Here is a 24,953-nt window from a genome sequence, read left to right on the forward strand (position 1 = left end):
AAGAGAGTGTACCGTCTCCAGAATATGGACGAGCTAATACAAAAATTCCGAGAAGTTAGGTTCCTTACATCAGTGGACGTAACTTGTGGGCACTGGAATTTGCCCTGGCGAAGGAATCACGTAAATATACAGCCTTCTTGTATGAAGGCGTGTGCTACCAGTATAAAGTAGTCCTATTTGGATTAAATAATATCTGTGCGTGCCTCTGTACGAGTTATGGCTCATGTATTGGGACAGTAATTATTAGATCAGGTAGCTATTTATGTAGATGATATACTATTGGCAACTCCCACATGGGAAGAACATATGAGTATAGTGGACAGTGCTAGGAGCTATAGAAAAAGGAAGTATGAAATTGAAGTTACAGAAAACTAAATGTGTAAGGGACAAAATAAAATTACTAGGTCATGAAATTTGTTGGGAAGAGATATTACCTGATCCGTCCAAATTATCACTCATTGAAAAATATGAAGGGCACCGAAATAAATAGGAACTCAGATTAATGTTCGGTTTGTTCAAATTATACCGCATTTTGTTTAATGTACCTGGTTTACTCAACTTCTTGAAGAAGGGTACCCCCTGCGTTTGGATTCAAGTTTGCCACTCTGCATTTGAGGAATTGAAAAACTGTTTGACAAATAGTCTGGTTTAACACCACCCAGATTCTTCAGAAGCTTTTGGCATGTCAGTTAGCGGAAGTAGTTATGGCATTGGAGTAGAGGTGTTTCAGATGGAAACAGAAGGCGACCAAGACGTTCATAAAACCATAGCTTCTGCGACACGTTCACTGCTACCTTCTGAGCGAAATTAAGGAATTTCTAACTCAGAGGCACTGGCCATCGTGTTTGGTATGCAGAAGTTTGAGCATTATTAGTTAGGGCACAAAGTGATACTCTGTAGTGATCATAAGGCACAAAGATTTTCAAGAACTAGCAAACTGGGACACCCAGGACTAGCCAGGTGGGCTATGTACCTTCAGCAGTTCGACCTTGAAATTAATTACATACATGAAAAGAACAATCTGGTGGCAGATGGGCTATCAAGAAGTGGTGAGTTAAGCAAGGAATCAGAACTTCCATTAGAAGATAGGAATGAAGTAAGCATGTTGGCCATACACGAGGTCAGGGAGGAGAGTGTATTGAAGAAAATATTTAAAACCTTAAGACGGGAACAGAATGATGATGATCAATTGAGATTAGTTAAAATCCAAGTCCCTAATTACCCAAAAGTAGCACGTTATTACTGCTTACGTAAAGGGATTTTATTCCGAAGAAGAAAGTTAGTTTCAGCAGAATGGAAAATGGGTTTTACTTCACGACATGTAGATTACGTGCATCTAAGATATGACCATTATGGAGCCAATAAATATATAGCAAATTTATGAGAAAGTCGTTTTCGATAACATACATCCAAGAGTAGCAAGAAGACTAGCATCCTGTGTTATTTGTCACGAAGTACGTGCGGTAAATAGTCTAGTCTATGGAGATAGGCACCATGTAGCACCAAGTGAACCCCTGGAATTACGTGCAACCGATATTTTTGGGCATTTCCCGATATGTAAAGGAGGATGCACCCATGTCTTTGTGGTTATTGACGGTTTTAGCAAAGGTGTCGAACTATATCCAGTGGAGAGGTCTAATGCCAAAACGCTTGTAAAAGTGCTATAAAAGGACTATTCTGTAAAGGCTGGCAATCCAAAGAATCTCCTGTCAGATAATGGTCCTCAATTTGTATCTGAAAAACTTAAGGTGTGTCTTTAAAAGGACAGAATTCGCCATATAAGAATCTCTGCGTTTTTTCCGCAGAGGAATATGAGCGAGAGAGTTATGCCTGAATTAAACAGGCTGTGTAGAGCGTACTGTGCTAGGAAGCATTCGACTTGGCCCCATCAATTTAAGAATTTCGAAGAAATCATCAATAATATAAAACACAATGCCACAGGCTTTGCTCCATGTGAACAAATGTTTAATCAGGAACCCCATAACATTACTTCAAGCATGGTTGATTTTGCATTCCTAACTCAGAGCTCTTTAGACGAAATGAAGGCACAAGCTCCGGCAAACTTACGTAAAAGAGCCTTGCATAGAAAGAGAAGGCATGACACAAATGCTTCCCCCACTCGTTCAAGCATTGGTGAACTAGTATTGGTCAAAGCTAAAGAAAAATCTAAGAAAATTTCAGCGGAAACGAAGAACTTTATACATGTCTATCAACGAACATTCAGGGTAATAAGTAAGCGGCATGCGAACGCACACCGCTTGGAATTACCGAAGAGTAAAGAAGTACTACGTCTACCAAATACTGTAGATCTGAAGAAATTTAAAAATAACAGTAACTAGAAACAGTAGGGAGTCTGCCCCTCTTTGGCGGATACACGGTTTGGCGCAATGTGCGGTCCCAGCTGCATGAAGCTTTATTTCCATTTCAAGTTCCATTCTCTTCTTCTGTCGTATCATAATAAGTAAGGAACGTATGTCTTCATGTAGTATGTACGCTATTATTTTGTAATACCTTCTTAGTGAATAAGAATGATTCCTGAAAATGACTATACACAAATGATGGCTTACAAAAGGATGTGAGAGGTAGTCTGCAGGAGTAAATTCTAAAAGTTAAAATAACAAAGGGTAACATTTATGCACCAATAATAGAACAACCAAGACTAAAGTAAGTAAATAATAAATAGGTCCATAAAAGGGTTTCTAACTACGAAAATAGACACTTTGCATTAAAAGAAGTTATTGAAGCTGGAAATTGCTACAATCTAATCCAGTAGACTCTTCATAAAGTAATAATTTTCAGCAAGGAGTAAGTTTGTCTGAAGGTAAGAGAGGGCAAGAATGTGGTTCCCATAGAGGCAAGCCGAAGCGTCTTAATAATAATTAAAGGAGATGTGCTGAAGTGGTGTGAGGATCACAATAGATGTGTAAGTGAATAAGCGGCCAGTAGGTTGATGAAGAGAAAAGGGAGAAAGAAGCGTCAAAATATATGTACAAATGAACATGGGGAGAAACAGGAGAAACGAAGTCAGTAGACTGACATACACTCCTGGAAATTGAAATAAGAAAACCGTGAATTCATTGTGACAGGAAGGGGAAACTTTATTGACACATTCCTGGGGTCAGGTACATCACATATTCACACGGACAGAACCACAGGCACATAGACACAGGCAACAGAGCATGCACAATGTCGGCAATAGTACAGTGTATATCCACCTTTCGCAGCAATGCAGGCTGCTATTCTCCCATGGAGACGATCGTAGAGATGCTGGATGTAGTCCTGTGGAACGGCTTGCCATGCCATTTCCACCTGGCGCCTCAGTTGGACCAGCGTTCGTGCTGGACGTGCAGTCCGCGTGAGACGACGCTTCATCCAGTCCGAAACATGCTCAATGGGGGACAGATCCGGAGATCTTGCTGGCCAGGGTAGTTGACTTACACCTTCTAGAGCACGTTGGGTGGCACGGGATACATGCAGACGTGCATTGTCCTGTTGGAACAGCAAGTTCCCTTGCCGTTCTAGGAATGGTAGAACGATGGGTTTGATGACGGTTTGGATGTACCGTGCACTATTCAGTGTCCCCTCGTCGATCATCAGAGGTGTACGGCAAGTGTAGGAGATCGCTCCCCACACCATGATGCCGGGTGTTGGCCCTGTGTGCCTCGGTCGTATGCAGTCCTGATTGTGGCGCTCACCTGCACGGCGCCAAACACGCATACGACCATCATTGGCACCAAGGCAGAAGCGACTCTCATCGCTGAAGGCGACACGTCTCCATTCGTCTCTCCATTCACGCCTGTCGCGACACCACTGGTGGCGGGCTGCACGATGTTGGGGCGTGAGCGGAAGACGGCCTAACCGTGTGCGGGACCGTAGCCCAGCTTCATGGAGACGGTTGCGAATGGTCTTCGCCGATACCCCAGGAGCAACAGTGTCCCTAATTTGCTGGGAAGTGGCGGTGCGGTCCCCTACGGCACTGCGCAGGATCCTACGGTCTTTCCGTGCGTCGCTGCGGTCCGGTCCCAGGTCGACGGGCACGTGCACCTTCCGCCGACCACTGGCGACAACATCGATGTACTGTGGAGACCTCACGCCCCACGTGTTGAGCAATTCGGCGGTACGTCCACCCGGCCTCCCGCATGCCCACTATACGCCCTCGCTCAAAGTCCGTCAACTGCACATGCGGTTGACGTCTACGCTGTCGCGGTATGCTACCAGTGTTAAAGACTGCGATGGAGCTCCGTATGCCACGGCAAACTGGCTGACACTGACGGCGGTGGTGCACAAATGCCGCGCAGCTAGCGCCATTCGACGGCCAACATTGCGGTTCCTGGTGTGTCCGCTGTGCCGTGCGTGTGATCATTGCTTGTACAGCCCTCTCGCAGTGTTCGGAGCTAGTATGGTGGGTCTGACACACCGGTGTCAATGTGTTCTTTTTCCCATTTCCAGGAGTGTTTATGGTTAAATAGTGGAAACCTGATGAGTAATTTCGCTAACGTCTCATGAAAGGTTTGAGAAGCGCTTAATCTTGCTCAAGGCAGATAGATGCCAAACACTGATAGATGCCGACAACAAAATGCAACAAATGTGGTAAGAAATGCAGATCGTAAAGTCCATTACTTGTACTCAGATAGCAGGTGCAGATATGAAGGGGTCGCTGCACTTACGCTCCCTTTTGGTGATCAGACGTTGTCAACCAGAACGTTGACGGTGAGTATGCCTGCCGTCACGTTTCCACGCAGTCCACTTATGAGAGCCCCACAAGCCTGGATATTGCACGATTGGATCGTCCTACCAAATGGAGACCTACGAGCTGGAACCTTTCATAGTCTCTCAGGTGCTGATAAAACAACTAAGCGACATCTGTATGTCCTCCACAGTGATCATTCAACATCTAACGCTATTCACGCCCCGTATCCAGAACAGGCCTGGTAACAACACTATACAGGAAAAGAAGATAGTGCACTGACTGTTCTATGTGTCACAGAGATTTGCTGCTCTAATCACTTACACAGCTACCGGTGATGTGTACATGTATGCTGCTGACATCCGACAACGTCTTCTGTGGGCTACACTTATTTGTCATTCAGTATAGCTCTGTCATATAAAGGTACAGAACATATACAGGTAATTTAAAGTGACAGAGCTGGAGTCGGTTGGCGTAAATAAAAATTCCTAACATGGTCCGCTTCCGTAGCTGGGTAATAATGTAACTGCAATGTGTGAGTACCAAGGTTCGATTCCCGTTACTGTTCACAAGTTTTCCTTGGCGGGAGGATTGGAACGGGGTGCACTCAACCTCGTGATACCAATTGAGACGATTGAGGAGATGCTTGAGCGAGTAGAAGCGGCTCCAGGTCACGAAAAGCGACAACGGCCGGGACAGCGGTGTGTTGACCGCATGCCCCTCCATACCTCATCCAATGAAGCCACTGGCAGAGGATGACATGGCGGTCGGCCACTACAGATGGGCCCCCCCAGGGCCTGTAGACGGAGCGTTCATTACAAGAATCAACCAGCAAGTGACATGTGAAACAAGTTTGACAGGACTTGGGTTTAAGTTTCTCTATATGTAACCGTGTTATGCTTCTATAACATCTGTTTTCACTCCCCCCCTTTCCTATGGGAGGTGGTGATTCTACACCCCACAGTGGATCTTTACAGATAGTAAATCATACGAAGTGCTACGGCGTAAAGTTAAGCGCCGGCATGCCAGTCGGGAACTATAGATCAGCGAGGGCTGTGGCAAGACGTCAGCCAATCGTACGCTGACCAACCCCTCTCCAGGACGACAACGCGACAACATAATACTCTAAGAGAAGACGACATAAGCCTCGCGCCCGACTGGTTGCGACCCAGTCGAAAAGAAGCTTCAAGACAAGCAACCTGGTTAGAAGCGTCAACTTCATTATTTCGCTTGTATTAGGATTGTTTATAGTGAAGATAAGATATCTGCATGGAGCGGAAAGAGGCAGTTGACCCTGAAAAAAAGAGAAGTTGCGACGTTATTCACGTAAGTACTAAAAGAAATCAACTAAATTTCGATTACGCGATAAGTCACACAAATTCAACCAAATCCTTAGGGAGTACAATTACAAAGAACCTAAATTGGAACGATCACATAGATAATGTTGTGGGTAGAGCAAGCCAAAGACTGCCATTCATTGGCAGAACACTTAGAAGGTGCAACAGGTCTACTAAAGACACTGTTTACACCACGCTTGTCCTCTCCCCCCCCCCCCCCCCCCCCCCCCTATTCTGGAGTATTGCTGCGCGGTGTGGGATCCACTTTAGGTGGGACTGATGGATTACATCGAAAAAGTACAAAGAAGGGTAGGTCGTTTTGTAGTATCGCGAAATAGGGGGATAGTGTCACAGCATGATACGTGTATTGGAGTGGAAATCATTAAAACAAGGCGGTTTTCGTTGAGACGGGATCTTCAGATGAAATTCCAAACTCCAGTTTTCTCCTCCGATTGCGAAAACATTCTGTTTGCACCCACCTACATAGGTGGAAATGATTATCACGATAAAATAAGAGAAATCAGGGTTCGCACGGAAAAATTTAATTGCTCGTTATTCCCGCGTGCCGTTCCAGAGTGGAACGGTAGAGTAACTTCATGAAGGTGGTTCATCGATCCCTCTGCCAGGCACTTTATTTTGAATAGCAGAGTAATCGCGTAGATGTAGATGTAGAAGAACTTAGCTTATTTTTCATGTCACCCTTTGCATGCGACATATTATGTAAATCTCATAGTGAAGTATTGTCATTTAATCATCGTAATAAAACACATTAATACGATTTGTTTGAATTGTTTCTCTAGCGATCCGAGACAGCTGGTTTCATAGACACCCCACAGTTGACGACTAGGCAGAATTTAACACCAAGTTCGTTTGAAATAGATCGAGTGGTTTAGGAGGAGATCTGCAACATTCATACATACACACACACATACATGGATGTTTATGAATGTAAATACATATGGAGCAAAATCTTAAACCTCTCTATTTTAATGGTTATGATATGTTTGTTTGAGCAGCTTAAGTTAAATAAACTCTTGAGAATTTTGAATGGTTCTGTGTTCTTCTGACCTCGAAGGCATTCTGAGGTATCATGGAACGTTCAGCACTGAAATACTATTGTAGAGACACCGTTAATCGTAAAGTAAACTGGTTTTAAATTACTTTCTGCAGTAATACTTATGCATATATTTTCTTGGTTTCAGTGGTGCGGGGGACGGAGTAACCCCTACTTCTGTTGCGGAGACCTATCCCCGTTCACCACCGTATTCGTATGAGGCAGACAAGGAATCGAAAAAACCGCGCTATATTGTGTTTGGTTGTCCCCCGGTACCATTTAATTGCAGGTGAGCTATTTTCTGTTTCCTTCTTAGTTTTGTATTCCTTGGTGCACTGGTTCTGCTGTATGCGTAGCTATATTGCCTATTCTGTTTGGACGGGTTGCATATTGTTGCTTTTCTGGATGAGATTCCACTTCGATTTACACACTTTCAAGTGGTATCTGTACGTAGTCTCTTACTTTGCTCATACAGCTGTACTCAGTCACTCAGCATCTGTTCAATGACTACTTCAAGTCAGTGTATATTGTAACAGCCAAGCAAGTAATAGATACCGATTCTGAATACAAAACTAAACTTTTATTACTTATAACAAACGTCACAGCAACATTTCCATTTTGTAGAAATGTAACTAATATGAAACCGACAAAACCAATACCGTCACAAACTTCTGCTCTGCTACGCCAAATGTAAGCAAGCAGGTAGTCCAGAAATTACATTTCGTGTGTTGATTATTATGGCTGTCATATCAAGTGCTCTCAGTGTTGAACTCGACCGCTGATACAAACTATTGAAGCTCTAATGTGATCTGTTAAGACAACACTACATGCCGAATTTCATCTAGACCTATCGCACCATAGCAATCATATTGAATTTCGTGTCTTCAACAGTCGTCAGTGCTTCACTATTTAACTCTTACAGTAATTTTCATCGCAGGTAACATTGGCCAACAATGAAAATGTTTCAGCGCCAAAAACAGTTAATTCTTATGTATTTGCATCTGATGAATTCAAAAATCACCATATAATGACCGATTACCTCTTGTTTTGGGAATAAAGTGACATTTCACTTTTATAGTCAACATTTTTAGTTTGAGGAAAATTTTGTTTTACGAGTTGGCATATCTGTCTAATAACAAAACACAAATGCTCTTTAGCTGTTTGTAAGTCATAAACATAGGTACTGTTGTTGCGCCTGTGGATTTCATATGATTTCAGGAGTAATTAAAGCAGAATTTCTGGTTTGAGAGTGCTTTAGTAGTGTAAAATTCGTAACAATGCCACGAAAATATGTAGGTGAATAATTTTTGTTTAATTTGTGGTGAAGTAAAACGTTCCTCATAGAACCGCAATTCGAAGCCGCTTGTGAAGACGACATATCAGCATTACTTCGATATAGATGTACAAAATGTAGTTAAGTCTTGGGCTCCGTGTATATGTTGCAAAACATGTACAGTTACACTGTGAGAATGGCTGAAAAATAAGAAATGACCTGTGGCTTTTGTTGTGCGTATGGTTTGGCGGGAGCGTACTTTACACATTTGTATACATATGACCGCTATTTGTGCTTGACTCCACTTATAAGGCGGGTTTGTCTACAAAGGAAAGATGAACAGGTCAGTACTCGAATATTCGACGTGCTAATTGAGCCATTCCGCATTCGGATAGTTTACCATTTCCTACGTTACCCGAAAATTCTGTGTTTGAAGTACAAAATGAATACATTGTGGAGCAAGAAGAAGAAGAAGAAGAACCAAACAAGCATTCCATATCCCGTGACGCTCATTTTGAGGGAAAAGATGATGAACAGCACAGGCTGAGTCAAGCGGATTTGAGTAATCTCGATACAGACCAGGACCAGTGAAAGGAGAAGGCAGAAATTCTTCGATCTCGATTACAGCAATGGAATCTTCTCGAAAGTGATGTCACAGACTCACATTACAGAATAGGTAACTCAGAACTGCTTTCCTTTTTCGAGAAGAAAAACAATCTTGTTGTTTACCTCGCCATTAATGGCTTGATGAAATATTTGAATGTGAACCAATATCCAGTTGGATGGAGGCCATTCGTAGAATCCTTCGAGCTTATTATGAAGGCTGTGTTACTTCTGTACCTGTTGGTCATGCTGTTCAAGTGAAGGAGACATTTGCAAATATGACAGCCCTCTTGGACTCAATCAAATATGATGATCACAAATGAAAAATCTGTGGTGATCCAAAAGCCATAGCCTTATTCTTAGGAATGCAGCTGGGATACACAGAAATTTGCTGCTTCTTATGTATGTGTAACACAACGGGTAGGAAATCATGTTATATTAAAGAAGACTGGTCTACAAGAAATCTTAACCTCAGGGAGAAAAACGTCGTTGCCGTGTCTCTCGTAGACTCAAAAGATGTTCTTCTTAGGCCCCTGGTATCCAGACGGGTTTGATGAAAAATATTGTACAAGGTATGACTCAAGAAGGACGGGCCTAAAAGTACATAAGAGAGAAATTTCCGAAATTAAGTGATGCCAAATGTAAGGAAGGTATTTTTGTCTGGCCACTAATTCGAGAACTTGTAAAGGATCCTGCATTTGACCAAGTTTGAGAAGCGAAAGGAAAAGAAGCGTGGGAAGCCTTCAAGGGAGTTGTTCGTGGGTTTTTGGGCAACAAAAGAGATGGTTACTACAATCAGTTGGTGACCGTCCTCCTGCAAACGTACCGTAACCTTGGACGCTACATGTAGCTTAAAATCCATTTTCTCCTCTTCCACCTCTACTTTTTCCCTCCAAATTGTAGAGCTGTCAGTTTGAACATGGAGAAAGATTCCATCAGGACATTTCTGCTATGGAACAAAGAAATCACAGCAATTGGAGTTCTAAAAATGGTTCAAATTGCCCTGAGCACTATGGGACTTAACTGCTGTGGTCTCCTGTCCACTAGAACTTGGAACTACCTAACTAACCTAAGGACATCACACAACACCCAGCCATCACGAGGTAGGAAAAATCCCTGACCCCGCCGGGAATCGAACCTGGGAACCCGTGCGCGGGAAGCGAGAACGCTACCACACGACCACGAGATGCGGTCGCCAGTGGAGCAAGCAACGCTTGTGGATTGCTGTTGGTCCTCGTCAAGGGGTGCTCCGGAACTCCGTTACAAAAGGCAAGCTAAGAAACGACGATCTCATGGAGCCACCACATGACTCTCTTCATATCCAACCATCTGCTAGGTGTTTTTCCGGCAATTTAAAACTCTTAAATGGTACTATCACTTAACAAAACTCAAATACACTTTCAATACTGTTAGCACATTTACTTAAAATGTATCTTTTTCTCTTAATCCGTTAATATGAAATACTTATGTATCACATAAACTAGAGTTAAGGTAAGTTTTTCATTGTCACATTCATTTTCCTCGATCCCGAAATGGTGAGATTTGACTCATGAAGTGCAGGAAACATTCAAGAACTGCTCTTTTGTTGGCTAGTGTCATAGTCTGCGGATGTTAAGCCTGGTGAGCGTGAAGGTAATTTTCTGTTTTCCAAGCGACTGATTCACCATCTCCAATTGATCTGTTAAGACGATCGCTGTCAACACCTTCACCTGCATAAAACTGGAGATGGAGCGAAATGTTGAAAGGACGAAATGAATAGCATTCGCAGGATATTACTTTGTCCGCTCCCACATGCACATTGAAACTGCCTGACATATGAACAATGTGTTACTGCTTCTGAATTATTAGCTGCGTTGCTGTCCTTCTTTTTCTGGACATTTGATTTGTCGCACTTCCGGTTGAATACTGTGTGAATGTCTGAATAGCTTCATAAATAAATAGTCTGATTGCTCGAACACTAAAACAGCATAGCGCAGTCTGATGGATTTCAAGGGCACACGAATCGTACCTTAGTTACGTGTTTCCTCATATATGACACAGTAAGTCCAGCACAAGTTCGAGAAATTTTTTCCACACAAAGAATATACCATTTCCTCCCCTCCCCTCTTTTCTCTTTGCCTTGTATATTAGTTGCCATTACTTGATCTCTTGGAAAGGCCTTTAAAAGTAAATATCAATCTAGTGAGGACAGAAAATGGTTGTTTCCACAGCTAATTATGTGACACCCTGTATACAAATTTTGCACAAGTGGCACCTCAATATGTCGTCTATAGTTGGTTACCATAGGTAGTAAAACCTCACCTAACGCCATATCTTGGTTGCAAAAAGGGACCGCTGTAGTTATTTGGAATCCAAATAGTAACACTCTGAATTGGTATACTGTAGGCGTAGTTTAAGAAACGATTTTTCGAAATCCGTAGCCAAGAGGGTGAAATCAGTCCTGAAGTGTTTTTCAAAATATGTCGCTAATAAGGCAATTTTGAAGGTAGAGCTACAAAAATTGGTATTTCGTTTTTCGGTCAGAAATAAAGAAACTTGTGTTTCATCATCTTTGGGAATTTAAACCCGATGGGGGTGAAATATTGGGTAAAGTTTCTGTAAATAAATCATTGTTAAAGAACTACTGGCGTATTTTTAAAGCTACATCTATGAAAATTGGTATTTGACTTCACGGTTACAAATAAGAAATACATTTTTCAGGCCTTTTGGAAGTTCGACTCCTAATGTGCTAAAATAGGGAATGAAATATTCTATGAATTATTTGACCGTTAAAGTATTTTTAGTGCTAAATCTATGGAAATCGGTATTTTGCTTCTCGGTTAGAAATGAAAAAATACATTTTTCACTGCTTTTGGAAATTCAATCTCTAAGGGGGTGTAATGGATCCAGACAGACAGCTAAATTTCGATTAGGCGATAAGTCACACAGATTAGAAGGCTGTAAATTCAACTAAATACTTAGGGATTACAATCACAAATAACCTGAATTGGAACGGTCACATAGATAATGTTATGGTTAGAGCAAACCAAAGACTGCGATTCATTGGAAGAACACTTAGAAGGTGCAACAGGTCTACCAAGTAGACTGCTTACACTACGCTAGTCGCCCTATTCTGGGGTATTGCTGTGCTCTGAGGGATCCGCATCAGATTGGAGTGACAGATGACATCGAAAAAGTTCAAAGAAGGGCAGCTCGTTTTGTATTATCGCGGGATGGGGGAGATAGTGCCACAGACATGATACGTGAATTGGAGTGGCAATCATTAAAAGAAAGGCGTTTTTCGTTGTGACGGGATCTTCTCAGGATATTTCAATCACCAGCTTTCTCCTCCGATTGCGAAAACATTCTGATAGCACCCTCCTGCATAGGGAGAAATGATCATCACGATAAAACAAGAGAAATCAGGGCTCGCATAGAATAGTTTAAGTGCTCGTTTATCCACACGCCGCTCGAGATTAGAACAGTAGAGAGAAGTTGATTGGTTGTGTTTTGGGGGGAGAATTCCAGACAGCGAGGTCATCGGTCTCATCAGATTTTGGAAGGACGGGGTAGGAAGTCTTCAACGGAACCATCTCGGCATTTGCCTGGAGTGATTTACGGTATCACGGAAAACCTAAAGGCCGGACGCGGGGTTGAACCGTCGTCCTCCCGAATGCGAGTCCACTGTGCTAGCCACTGCGCCACCTCGCTCAGTAGAGACAACTTGACACCTTGAAGTTGGTTCACTGAACCCCCTGCCAGGCACTTTATTGTGAATAGCACGGTAATCACGTAGATGTAGAATAATGTAGATGTAGATGTAGACTGATCACTGACTCATCATCACCCAGCCCACACTGCTAAGGATAGAATATTGAAATATGGAGAGGGTGTAGACTTTATAATTTTGTTTGAAATTCCACTCAAAAACGGGGGACGGAGATCTGGGATGTGGATTGTGTACCACTTCAGTACGTCCGTTATTTCATTCCAATTTACACTGTGACTGCCAGTGGTAAAATCTATGTTGGTTATTAACCAGGTCACTCCTAACGAAGTCCCCACACAAATCTTATAAGGCCTTGGCATTAACTGTGTGCTTAATTTTATTTATCCTTAAGCCTAGTAGTACCTCTCTTCTTATAAGCTAACTTTTAGCATCACATGTCGTGACTATTCTTATTTCATGCAGTGGTAACTCTAGGACCTCATTACCCACCTTAATCCGATCATACAGATTTTGGGCATTTGCACTGGTCTTAGATCCTGAATTTACCACCACAGTCATTTTTAAGTGTACGTTTATATCTTACTTCCAGGCTGAGATGCTTCAGAACCATCTCGCTTTTCCTCTTCCATCAGTGTCTCTTTAATACTATTCGTGGTATCATATAGCATAAAATTTATCGTCTTTCAGCTTCTACATTTCGTATTTGGACCTCATCCGAACATCCGGTGAGTTTCCACTTGGCGTTGCCCTCTGTTCATATATGCCGTTATCATTGTTATGATAATCTCTAGATTCCGTATGATAATTTCCTCCTCTTTTTCTTCTAATACATCCACCCTTTCGACGTCTGATAGAATTATAATAATAATTACGCAAAACCTATGCTTCATAATCCGACATATCTTCCCTACGTCTTCCCATCGTTTGTGTTTATTACCTTTCTACTCGTTTTGGGCAAATCTTCCAAATTCTGACTGTTACCAACCAACGATTCTAGCTGATACAAAACCTGCAAATTGGGTTAAGGTCTGTTTCGAGAATTCCGATTAACTTTTCCTGTACCAATGCTGGTAGCTTAATCATTTTGACTGAAATTAAGTCAGATTCCTTCAGTGGATTGTCCAAATACAGATTGTTCTGTAAATACATCTCCTAAACTCTTCATATCTCTTGCAACCACCGTTAACGGAATTTCAACTTTCAAATAGGTTTCTCTTGAAACAATTTGTGAGCTATTGGACCAGTACTGCTTCATAAATGCCCCTGAACTGGTCATATATGTTGCACTGTGATGCTGTTTCGTTCCCCATGATAATGCTTCTCCTTCTAGCCTAATAATCACGCAACCACCAGGTATAATCTCTCTCTAGTTGAGAAACTATGGAACATACACAATCGCAGATACTAATGATCAGGCATTACATGAATTTTACGTTTAGCCTTCTGCTTTTCCTGCCCATACCAACCTTTAATTCATTGCTTTGCTTGAGACTTCACTAATTCATTGCTTTGTTTGGGGACTTCACTCGACTGGGAGACTGAGCTACTTACTCTGATTGTACCCTTGATCTAATGTCTATTGTTTCGCGAATTTCTTTCAGTTCTTAACAAAGCTCGTGTAAATTTACTGCACGTCTTTCTAACCACCCCTTCCCTTTTATACAGACTAATATGAACCTCTTATCTCGTTAAATCTTGCAAATTTTGAGCTAGTTCACAATTATCATTGATTTACTTTTTATCATTAACCAACTATACAACATCAGATTTTAGGCTAGCGATTTGAAACTCATGTGTTTCTCCAACTTTGCTTGTTCCCACTACATTTACTGATAGAGTATCATTTGTTAATATCTGCCTTTCTTCATACTCATTAACTAAGACTGAGGTTTCTATTTGACATTTATATTTGTAACATCAAGTTTTTATTGACTATCGTCGAAATTACAGTATTGTCAATGGACTTACCAATAGCTGTTGCTTCATTATATGCCTTTTTCAGATTATTTTGTTTATTTATTCCTTTCTTATCACTACATCTTCACTGTCAGCAACGTATCCTACCGTACTCTCAACTAAGAGTTCATCAAAATTGTCAACCATGACAGTATCTGCCAATACACAGTGTTGACTACTACCATTATGCTGTCTTCTGACGGGATATGGGATTACGTTGTAGTAATCAGTCACACAATTATTTACGCTTAGTAAAGTGTATCTGCTTCACCATTACCTAAATTCTCTTTCCCAGGCGACGGCCCTCAACTATCGTGCTACAATGATTCTACATTCGTTTCCTCTCCGCTTTTTTACTCTCCTTACTGCTTGATGTAGGCACAACGGCACAAGGCACAATAGTGTGTGGTGTAATAATGTATAAGCTCAGTTGTAGGTAAAGAAAACAGAAAATTACTGTTCACTGTTAGGGTATTGGGAAACTTCAATTTCTTTACGAAACAGATTGCACACAGTTCACTTGGACGTCTCAAGCGTATGGGGATCATACAAATGTCACACTACAAGGGATCATAAGAACTATTCAAGGAAGATCGATCCAAACAGTCCCAAACTTGACTGACTAGTGAAAGGATGTTCGAGTATAATGACTTTTCTGGAGACTAGAAATCTACTCTGTAGGAATCAGCATGGGTTTCGAAAAAGACGGTCGTGTAAAACCCAGCTCGCGCTATTCGTCCACGAGACTCAGAGGGTCATAGACACGGGTTCACAGGTAGATGCCGTATTTCTTGACTTCCGCAATGCGTTTGACATAGTTCCGCACAGTCGTTTAATAAAGAGCATATGGACTATCAGACCAATTGTCTGATTGGATTGAGGAGTTCCTAGATAACAGAACGCAGCATGTCATTCTCAATGGAGAGAAGTCTTCCGAAGTAAGAGTGATTTCAGATGTGCGGCAGGGGAGTGTCACAGGGCTGTTGCTATTCACAATATACATAAATGACCTTGTGGGTGACATCGGAAGTTCACTGAGGCTTTTTGCAGATGATGCTGTGGTGTATCGAGAGGTTGCAACAATGGAAAACTGTACTGAAATGCAGGAGAATCTGCAGCGAATTGACGCATGGAGCAGGGAATGGCAATTGAATCTTACTGTAGACAAGTGTAATGTGCTGCGAATACATAGAAAGAAAGCTCCCTTATCATTTACCTACAATATAGCATGTCAGCAACTGGAAGCAGTTAATTCCATAAATTATCTGGGAGTACGCATTAGGAGTGATTTAAAATGGAATGATCATATAAAGTTGATCTTCGGTAAAGCAGATGCCAGACTGAGATTCATTGCAAGAATCTTAAGGAAATGCAATCCGATAACAAAGGAACTAGGTTACAGTACGCTTGTTCGCCCACTGCTTGAATACTGCTCAACAGTGTGGGATCCGTACCAGATAGGTTTGATGGAAGAGATAGAGAAGAACCAACGGAGAGCAGCGCGCTTCTTTACAGGATCATTTAGTAATCGCGAAAGCGTTACGGAGATGATAGATAAACTCCAGTGGCAGACTCTGCAGGAGAGACGCGCAGTAGCTCGGTACGAGCTTTTGTTAAAGTTTCGAGAACATACCTTCACCGAGGAGTCAAGCAGTATATTGCTCCCTCCTACGTATATCTCGCGAAGAGACCATGAGGATAAAATCAGAGTGATTAGAGCCCACACAGAAGCATACCGAGAATCCTTCTTTCCGCGAACAATACGAGACTGGAATAGAAGGGAGAACCGATAGATACTCAGGGTATCCTCCGCCACACACCGTCAGGTGGCTTGCGGAGTATGGATGTAGATGTAGAGTAGATGTAGACTGCAAGATATATGCAGTTTTTCGAGAGAATCTTTTTAGGAACTTCAGTGATCGGTAATGAGGCCTGAATCTATGAATTTTTTTTTCCCTAGAGGCCTGGCAGACAAAATTAGAAACAAAGCACCAGCCGCAGAAGCGCAAAAGCAGTCGTTCATCTTTGTAGGGTACAGATATAAATGTACAACAAGATTACGTCAACAAAAAGATGACTGAAGCAATGGTTCGTATGCTGGTGCAACTGTTCATCCAAGACTTCTGAATACTTACGAGAAAAAATGAAATAGACAACTATTTATATCGATTGAGATGTACATGCTACGGACGGAGAGAAATACGTTCTAAGTGAAACGTACAAGCGTTCAAGCTTAGAGAAATGTCTGATTGCGTCATTGCAAGAAATGACGGATTTAACAGGTCACGGTATTCATTAATTGTCTATACTGGATGTCTATCTTCTCAAGAATGGAGGAAAATTGGAAGAAATGTATTTAAAGATAAGTTTTTAATCTTGAAGTAAAGAACGACTATTTTGTATGATTAATGTTTAATATGTGTCGCGTCGGCAATTTCTTTATCTGTATCTCTTGTCTTCCTGCATACACAAATCGTTTACAGTGGACTTAAATAATTTAATAATTTATAGTTCTCAATGAATAAACACAATGTTGTCACTATTTATTTGAGTTACATCACTGTTCTTGTAATTAGCACACGACACTGAAAACTTTAACTTTTTTTTGGAAAATTTGTAAATAAAACGGATATATTAATTTTACTATTTGTGCAACTTAAACATTGGCAGGGAGCCAGGACCACAGAGTGCTGCAGAGATGAAGAAGATGAGGTACGGCTGTCCACCAGTGCCCTTCAAAGACAGGTCAGTCACGTACTTTAGTGTGTGGACGTTTTGGCTGCCGTCTTACGGACGAGTTGTGGGGAATACAGATAGCTCTCATTTTAACGCCGTCACTGTTTGAGTTACAAAACTTTGTCTCTTTCACCTGCTTCTGAGTAAAATGTGGCTGAACTAGTTTTTAATTTATCTGATATCTCCTCAGTTACCCCGAGTTATTCTTTACAAAATAAGATTATGAGGTGATAGTCTCTACTAAACTTTCAGAATTGACGTGGTCGGTCGTTAGTTAATGTCTGTTATACGGAAAAAACCTAAACCAAAGTGTCGATGGAATTTGGTGTTGCGCTACAGACGGTCACGTAACTGCGGTCCCCTTCTCAACGTCCATTCAATCTTTCCTTTATTAACCGACTTTAAAAAAATGTAAAAATTGAACAACTTATTCAGAACGGTGATGCAAGAGTGTTGTGTATAAAATGGAAATCAGTACTATAATTCAACCTGTAAATGTTTTTGTTTCTATGCGATGTACTTCTATTAATCAATGAGGCCTATCTTGAGTTTGTTCTCATGATGTTTCATGGACAACAAATTTTGTTTTCTGCAGTAGCAAGCCTGCGCCGTAATTCGTCTGGGCGCCGAAAAAGCTCACCACCCTTGCTCATAACGATCGCTGCACTCCCTTTGGGAAGAACGGCTGTTCTATTCCACGTCCGACCATTTAGATTTAAGTTTCCCTGATTTCGCTGAATCACTTAAGGCAAATACCGAAATTGTTCCTGTGAAAGGGCGCTGCCGATTTCCATCCGCATCTGTCCTTAATCCGAGCTTGTGCTCCGTATCTTATGACCTCGTTCCGGCGAGACGTTACATTCTAATCTTCCTTACATTTTGGAACGGTGCTTATCACAAAATGTTATACACTCAGGAAAAATAAGTGTGACTCGGATGCTTCTTAAAAGCGGCATCACCTAGGGAAAAAATGCGAATGCTTTTGTGGTGGTGCCGGTCGTTATCTAAACGTATAATGAATTCACAGTGACAAGAAAAAATATGATTACCACTCCCCACCACTATTCCGTATACCCACCAATGACGCTGCGGACACTTGGTGCGGTAAGAAAAGCACGTACAAGTATAAGTGCAGCTGAGAGGAACTGAAGATCATTCTAACGATATTTTGGATCACAAATGGGGCAATACGCTAACACAAGCGACTGTGATAAAGGGCAGATTGTTATTTCCTGACGCCTGGGAATGGCCATCTCGGAAACAGTGAAGCTGGTCGACTGTTCACGTGCATCTGTCGTGTCTTGGAAAGTGACTGAAAGCCCGTAGAATTATGACTAGGTGATAGGGCCTTGGTCATTCACACTTCATCACAAAAGGTAGACGTCGGATGCTTGCCCGCCTGTGAAGAAGGATAGGTGGCAGATCTGAGGATAGAATTCAATGTGCGAGCAGTCATATGTATTTCATAACATACGGTTAAACTAACACGGAAGACGTCCCCTACGCGATCTCATATTCATCCCAAGATATCGCCAATTACTACTGTTGTAAGCATAAGGTCATTGAGACTGCATAGTGGATGTATAGAAATGTTTCGCCTGCTGGACGGATCACGTTTCATGTTAGATCAGTTTGACGGTTGTATAATATCCTGATATGCCATCATCCAGACCAACAGTTCGTCGAAATATGCACCATGTTACGAATGCAGGCCAGCAGAGCCATTTTCAACTTATAGGGGCGACATTCGCCTAGGCTTCCATGGAATCTGTGGCAGTAATGGAATGCACCATTACATCTGTCGAAAACGTGAACATTAATGCATACCATCCCTGATATCGGCCTGATATACCTGATATGCCATGACAGATAAAGGCTATGGCATGTTCCAGCAGGATAATTGACCGCGTCCCAAGGCCACAATCGTTCTGCAGAGATTTCACTAACGTGTCTTGACCACACAGGTGTCTGCAGTGTTATAATACGTGAAGCTTTAGATATTACTGAACTTCAGTGAATCTACAAGTATCGATATTTGGAAATGACCATTTATTTTGTTTAGCCAGATACAACTTTTACATATGTTTACCTGGCTAGTTAAAATATGCAGGTATTGCAGCACTGTAACGCAACTAACTGTACACTGTAGATACATATGGGTATTGAGTTTGATCGAGCTCCATAGAACGATTAGCCAAAATGTTTTGACCTCTTGTTTAATCTCGGGTTGGTCGACTTCTGTAAAGCCAAGTTCTTGTGTGATATGGACGTGAGAAGCCCTTTGAAGGTTTCCGGACCCATACGACAGCAGATGTTTACGCTCAGTTACACAACTCCCATAAACTATGGCATGATTGTTTGTGGACAGGGAGGTGTCACTCGACAGCGTTTCTGATGTATTCTGTTACTTCCACATCAAGACATTTGATGGGGAGACGTCAGTGTCGATTCACTATCAAGCTCCTCAAACCAGTACAGCACGATTCTGGTCTTGAGTCACAGACATTTGTCCAGGTAGAAGATACCACTAGATTATTATTATTTTAGTTGAATTAATTATAGTTGGCAGTTCGGTTCATTCATTGTGTCATCTGGGTTATTTTTAGCCAGAAAAATTGATGAGGCTGGTTGGACTTCCGTGGTTAAACATATGATAAAAATCTGAATGATACACATCTTTCACTGTTGTTACGTGAAGCAAACATATTTTCTTATTTAAAAAATGTTGGCGAGCAATAATTATGAACCAACACTTACAAGAAAAGCAGTAATAAAACTGATGAGTTAAAAATGTTATCTGATGTAAATTATAAGCATTAATATAGAGGAGAAAAGGCCGGTTCTGGCCAAATGGTGGGGAATGTTTTAATGGGCCTTATATACACAATGTGTTGATATGGCTGCAACCTGTCGTGCTAATTACCATAGATTACGGGGAAGATCAATGTGTACTGGATTAATGTTTACCCCGGAGCTGAATGCTTTCAGATTAAAGTGGTAACTGTCTTTTTTATGATCCAAAATAATGACACCTTCACCATCCCCACTGCGCTGCTATTGATTGTTCCCCGACCACAACAACTTCCATCCTGCAGCTCATTATCATCCCTCAGATTGATATTCTTAAGGTGAACCTTGTTCGAGCAATACTGCCACCGCCATGAAGAGAGTTTAGTTTGGAACACCATAATGGACCTCAATGCAATTTACCTAATTTGTTAAAATAAGACGGTTATGGAACTCAACACATGTGTGTACACTCTTACTACTGTAATGTAATGTTTCCATAACAATCATCCCTATGGATAACGTGCACTCAGACATAAAAGGTATCTAAGTAACACTGCACTGAAAAAACATGATGTTGCTACTCTAATATTGCAGTAAATGACATTGGAATAGGCTAGCCGTGCCTTTTATTTTCTTCATACACTGACACTGTGCCCGAGTGGCAGTGGGAGGGTGGGGAGGTTGGGGAGGTGTCGGAAGCCCCACAGAACACGGGCCGTTCCGTGAGTGGGCCGCGGCTGCCGGCAGAGGGCGGTGGACCAGCAGGGGGCTGCAGAACGCAGCGGCTGCTGTCAGAGGCGGGGCCTTCATCCCTCCTTCTGCATGCCAGGTTGTAAACACTCGGCCCCACTGCAGGAAATTGGAGTGTAAAAAGATGTGCAATTGGTTTAGCACAGTCGGTAATACTGTATACCAGGAAAGGGAGAGACATCGCGTCATTACCAACCCAATGCGCTAAATTAGCCATACATTTTGTATAAAAATAATGAGTTGTATTAAAAAGCAATTATTTTTCACTCAACCCCCTTTTTCTTACAACCTTCACATGACACTTTAATCGGAGGTGGACCATCCACCTCACAATCCCCATGAATCTGTAAATGCTTGCTACAATATCTGTACTTGGAAATAAACTCATCACTCTGACACACTGATGGTAGCTCGTTAAATCTGAAATCTATGTATAATGTTACATAAAGCAGACATCAGTACTTTAAGAAAGAAGTAGTAAACTGCGTCATCTATATTATAGCACTTGTTCATAAGCTTCTTAGAAATGCCAAGAATCATTTTACACACATTTTTGGATCCAAGCCATTTCAATATGAGGTATGCGTCAACCCTCTCCATCTTGTCAAATCCATAGCCTTCTAGCTGCACCAATATTACGTATTGCAGTGTAGCTGTTCAAGAATATTTGCGACAGACTTAACTGGTTTCCTAAAAACACTGCTGTCCTGCAGTCATCATTCTCCATCAACAAGATGTTAATGGTTGACTACAGTGCCTTGAAAGCTGCTTTAGTGCAGACGAGTTGCATTATACAGTTGTCACCTGCTTGTAAATTAAACTCTCTTCTTATCACATTTATCTTCTAGTATGACGACGTTTCCATTATGTCATGCGATGAACTGACTGTGCCGCTCTCTGCGTGGTTCATCTTGTGTACCTGAAACCAAAGACGATATACATATAGTCTTTCGTCTTCTTAATATGTCATACACTGCTGTAAATGTCACATTTATTAATAGCAATTTAATATAGCTCTGCATCACTCGAGTAAGAAACAAAGTGGGAGAAGATATCACCCACGTCAAGAGAGCAGTGCATTAGTGAAATGGCTGATACTGCAGTTTACCTCAATGGCAGTGACAAAGTGTTCTGGTTGAAACAAATATTAGAAAACTCTTTGGTACTTGATCTTGAATCATACGCTTGTCTGGCAATGCGCCGCCCAAGAACATGTAAGGAGAGGAAGATGAATAAAACAGTGCATTTACTTCTGCTTCAAATAACTTGAAATTACTTCTAAGGTTGGTAATCAATAAATGATTTCTTAACTAAATTAAGAGTTTGACTTATTTCTCTTATCAACATATTTTTGGTTGTGTGTATGCAAATTCTCCCACATACGATCCCCGTGTTTGCGTTCTAGCGTGGTAGACAGAATTTCTGACACTTCCTGAGTACATTTTCGGAATCTGTTTAGGTCAGCTCCTCTTTTCTCCAGTCATTAGGTGAGTTTCATTATGGCTCCCATCGATATCCACGCGCTGCTTATGTTTCGCACCCATTTCAGCAGACCGGTGCGACTACCTGCAACCTCCGGTCCCCATTTGTTTACAGCTCTGCTTTATATCATCTCGTGTGTCCTTACGGCGCCCAAGTACATACAGGCTGCGAGGGTATTTGTGATACACTGGACACTACTCCCTGTACGATGCGAGGTGGCTGCGTATCTTTAAAGAGAGAGGGAGACAGAGAGAGACTTTATCCCTCGCAGCAGAGTTTGGTAGACTGGGTGCATTCGTTGGGATCTCTTTAACAATGGAGGGCTTACCTTATTGCCAAGAGGCGCACTTACTTAAATATGTAGCAGGTTAAGACAGTGAGAACTCTTCTGAAACTGCTTCAATATTGGCGCTATCTTATGGTCAGAAATCTGAGGTACTGTCTTCTCGGTCGGACGCTACATCAGTAGATGGCAAAGAAATTTGTTGGGTACTCTTCTCAGGTGTATGTTTGTTATACACAGGAGCATCCAGTCTAGCAGACATTAATTTTTATCACATATAATGCCGAACTCTACTGTATTAGCTGCTGTAAAAATCATTACTTATCGCACAGGGCTTTTCTGTGGCAGAGCCAGATGCCTCGGCTCTTACAAAGAGTGTTTGTCTGGTACAGAAATTTATTGCATCATCCAGAACCATTCCGAGGTCTTATCAATAGCTACTGTATGAACGAGTATATAGGTTAATCTCGGAGTGTTTTGGAACAGTAAGTCCAGTCAAGTTGACGGTTTCTATATCTGGCTTACATACTCATCGTCATCATCATCAAATCGACGATCGAGGACCCTGTAGATCATTGCGCCGACCTCCTGTTGTGTTGGCTGCAGAGCCAACGCCGTGTTACGAGTGGAGGCCGAAGTGCACGGGTTTTAGCTCACGCAGGTTGGCGTCAGGAGGGAAGAACTACACTGACGTGAGGTCTGGAACATGACAAGGAATTAGAACCCAGAAAGCGGACGTAATTAGTTTGATACTTAACTTTAATCCATTAATGATGAACGTTGCTCTTGACGGTACATGATTCAGAATATTATCTGATCAGAATACATTCATAGTAACTGAATATGGCACCTTGCTAGGTCGTTGCAAATGACGTAGCTGAAGGCTATGCTAAACTGTCGTCTCGGCAAATGAGAGCGTATGTAGACAGTGAACCATCGCTAGCAAAGTCGGCTGTGCAACTGGGGCAAGTGCTAGGGAGTCTCTCTAGACTAGACCTGCCGTGTGGCGGCGCTCGGTCTGCAATCACTGATAGTGGCCACACGCGGGTCCGGCGTATACTAACGGACCGCGGCCGATTTAAAGGCTACCCCCTAGCAAGTGTGGTGTCTGGCGGTGACACCATAGCTCCTCCATAGAAGGCGATCTTGTGCACTTTGGATCCAGTTGTCACAGACTCCAAGCCAACAGAGGTCTTTCTGTAGCTCATCCTTCCATCGCTTCCTGGATCTTCCGATTGGACGGGTGTCATCAGGTCATAAGTACGGCCTTTGTCCGAGAATGTGCAATGTGGCCAGCCGAGCTTATTCTCCACGCTTTCAGTTTTTGAATTATGTTCGGTTGCCTCTGGAGCTCATACAGTTCTTCGTTTTTTCTATGTCTCCACAAGCTCCCTTCCTGGACAGGTCCAAAAACCCTTCTCATAATTTTTCTTTCGAAGACCAACAAGTTTTCTTCATCCTTCTTTGTTTTCTTCATCCTTAGGGTTTCTGTTTCATAAAACATTATTTCTTGGATGACATTATATGCTTTAGACAGAAATAAGTTTTAGACCCGTTCAAAATACGTTGGTTTATTTCCAGTTTTAAATTATTTTGTCTGTTAAACCATGTACTAAGGTATTTAAAATTTTCCACTTTGCCAACTTTCCATAACCCTATGTGTAATGGGATTCTCTTGGTACCACCATTACCACCATTACCCGATCTTTCTTGCATTTGCGCTACGTCCTCTGCAGTTTCTGCCATCTCTTCGTCTGAATCTACTAGAACTGCGATGTCGTCTGCATCACCCAATAAATCTGTCCTACCATTTAGCGTCACGCCTTTGTTTTCTCTTTTCATTACTCGGATTGCTTTCTCTAGGACCAGATTAAATAACAGTGGTGCAATAACATCACCTTGTCTCACATCCGTTCTGATATGGAATTCCTCGGACAGCTCCCCTTGGTATTTGGCTTTGGTCAATGTCTCCTCTGTGCACACCTTGACAATATTTATTAACTTCATTGGTATATCAATTTCTCTCAGGTTGTAGTACATACTTAATCTGTGGATACTGGAATAAGCCTCTGAGAAGTCGACGAACTCTTTCAGAAAACGATGGCTGAATTCCCAGCACTTTCCCCAGATTTGCCTCATGGTGAAAATTTGATCGATGGTCGATCGTCTTTCCTCGAAGCCTGCCTGTTACTTTCCTACAAGATCTTTTGCTAGTGTCTGAACTTCTTCAAGTATTATTAAAGATGGAACTTTATAAGATACACTTAGGAGTGAAATGCTTCTGTAGTTCGTA

General features: G+C 41.9%; 1 protein-coding gene across 1 annotated transcript in view; it reads left to right on the forward strand.

Annotated features, from left to right (window-relative positions):
- The window catches only part of LOC126278484 (uncharacterized), a 92,232-nt gene that overhangs the window by 46,167 nt on the left and 21,112 nt on the right, over positions 1-24,953 (forward strand). The window contains exons 3-4 of the mRNA XM_049978640.1: positions 7,227-7,367; positions 17,290-17,364. Of these exons, the coding sequence (XP_049834597.1) occupies positions 7,227-7,367; positions 17,290-17,364 (216 nt within the window). The remainder of the gene's footprint in view (positions 1-7,226; positions 7,368-17,289; positions 17,365-24,953) is intronic.

This window comes from Schistocerca gregaria, chromosome 6 (genome assembly GCF_023897955.1).
Source record: "Schistocerca gregaria isolate iqSchGreg1 chromosome 6, iqSchGreg1.2, whole genome shotgun sequence".
NCBI lineage: Eukaryota > Metazoa > Arthropoda > Insecta > Orthoptera > Acrididae > Schistocerca > Schistocerca gregaria.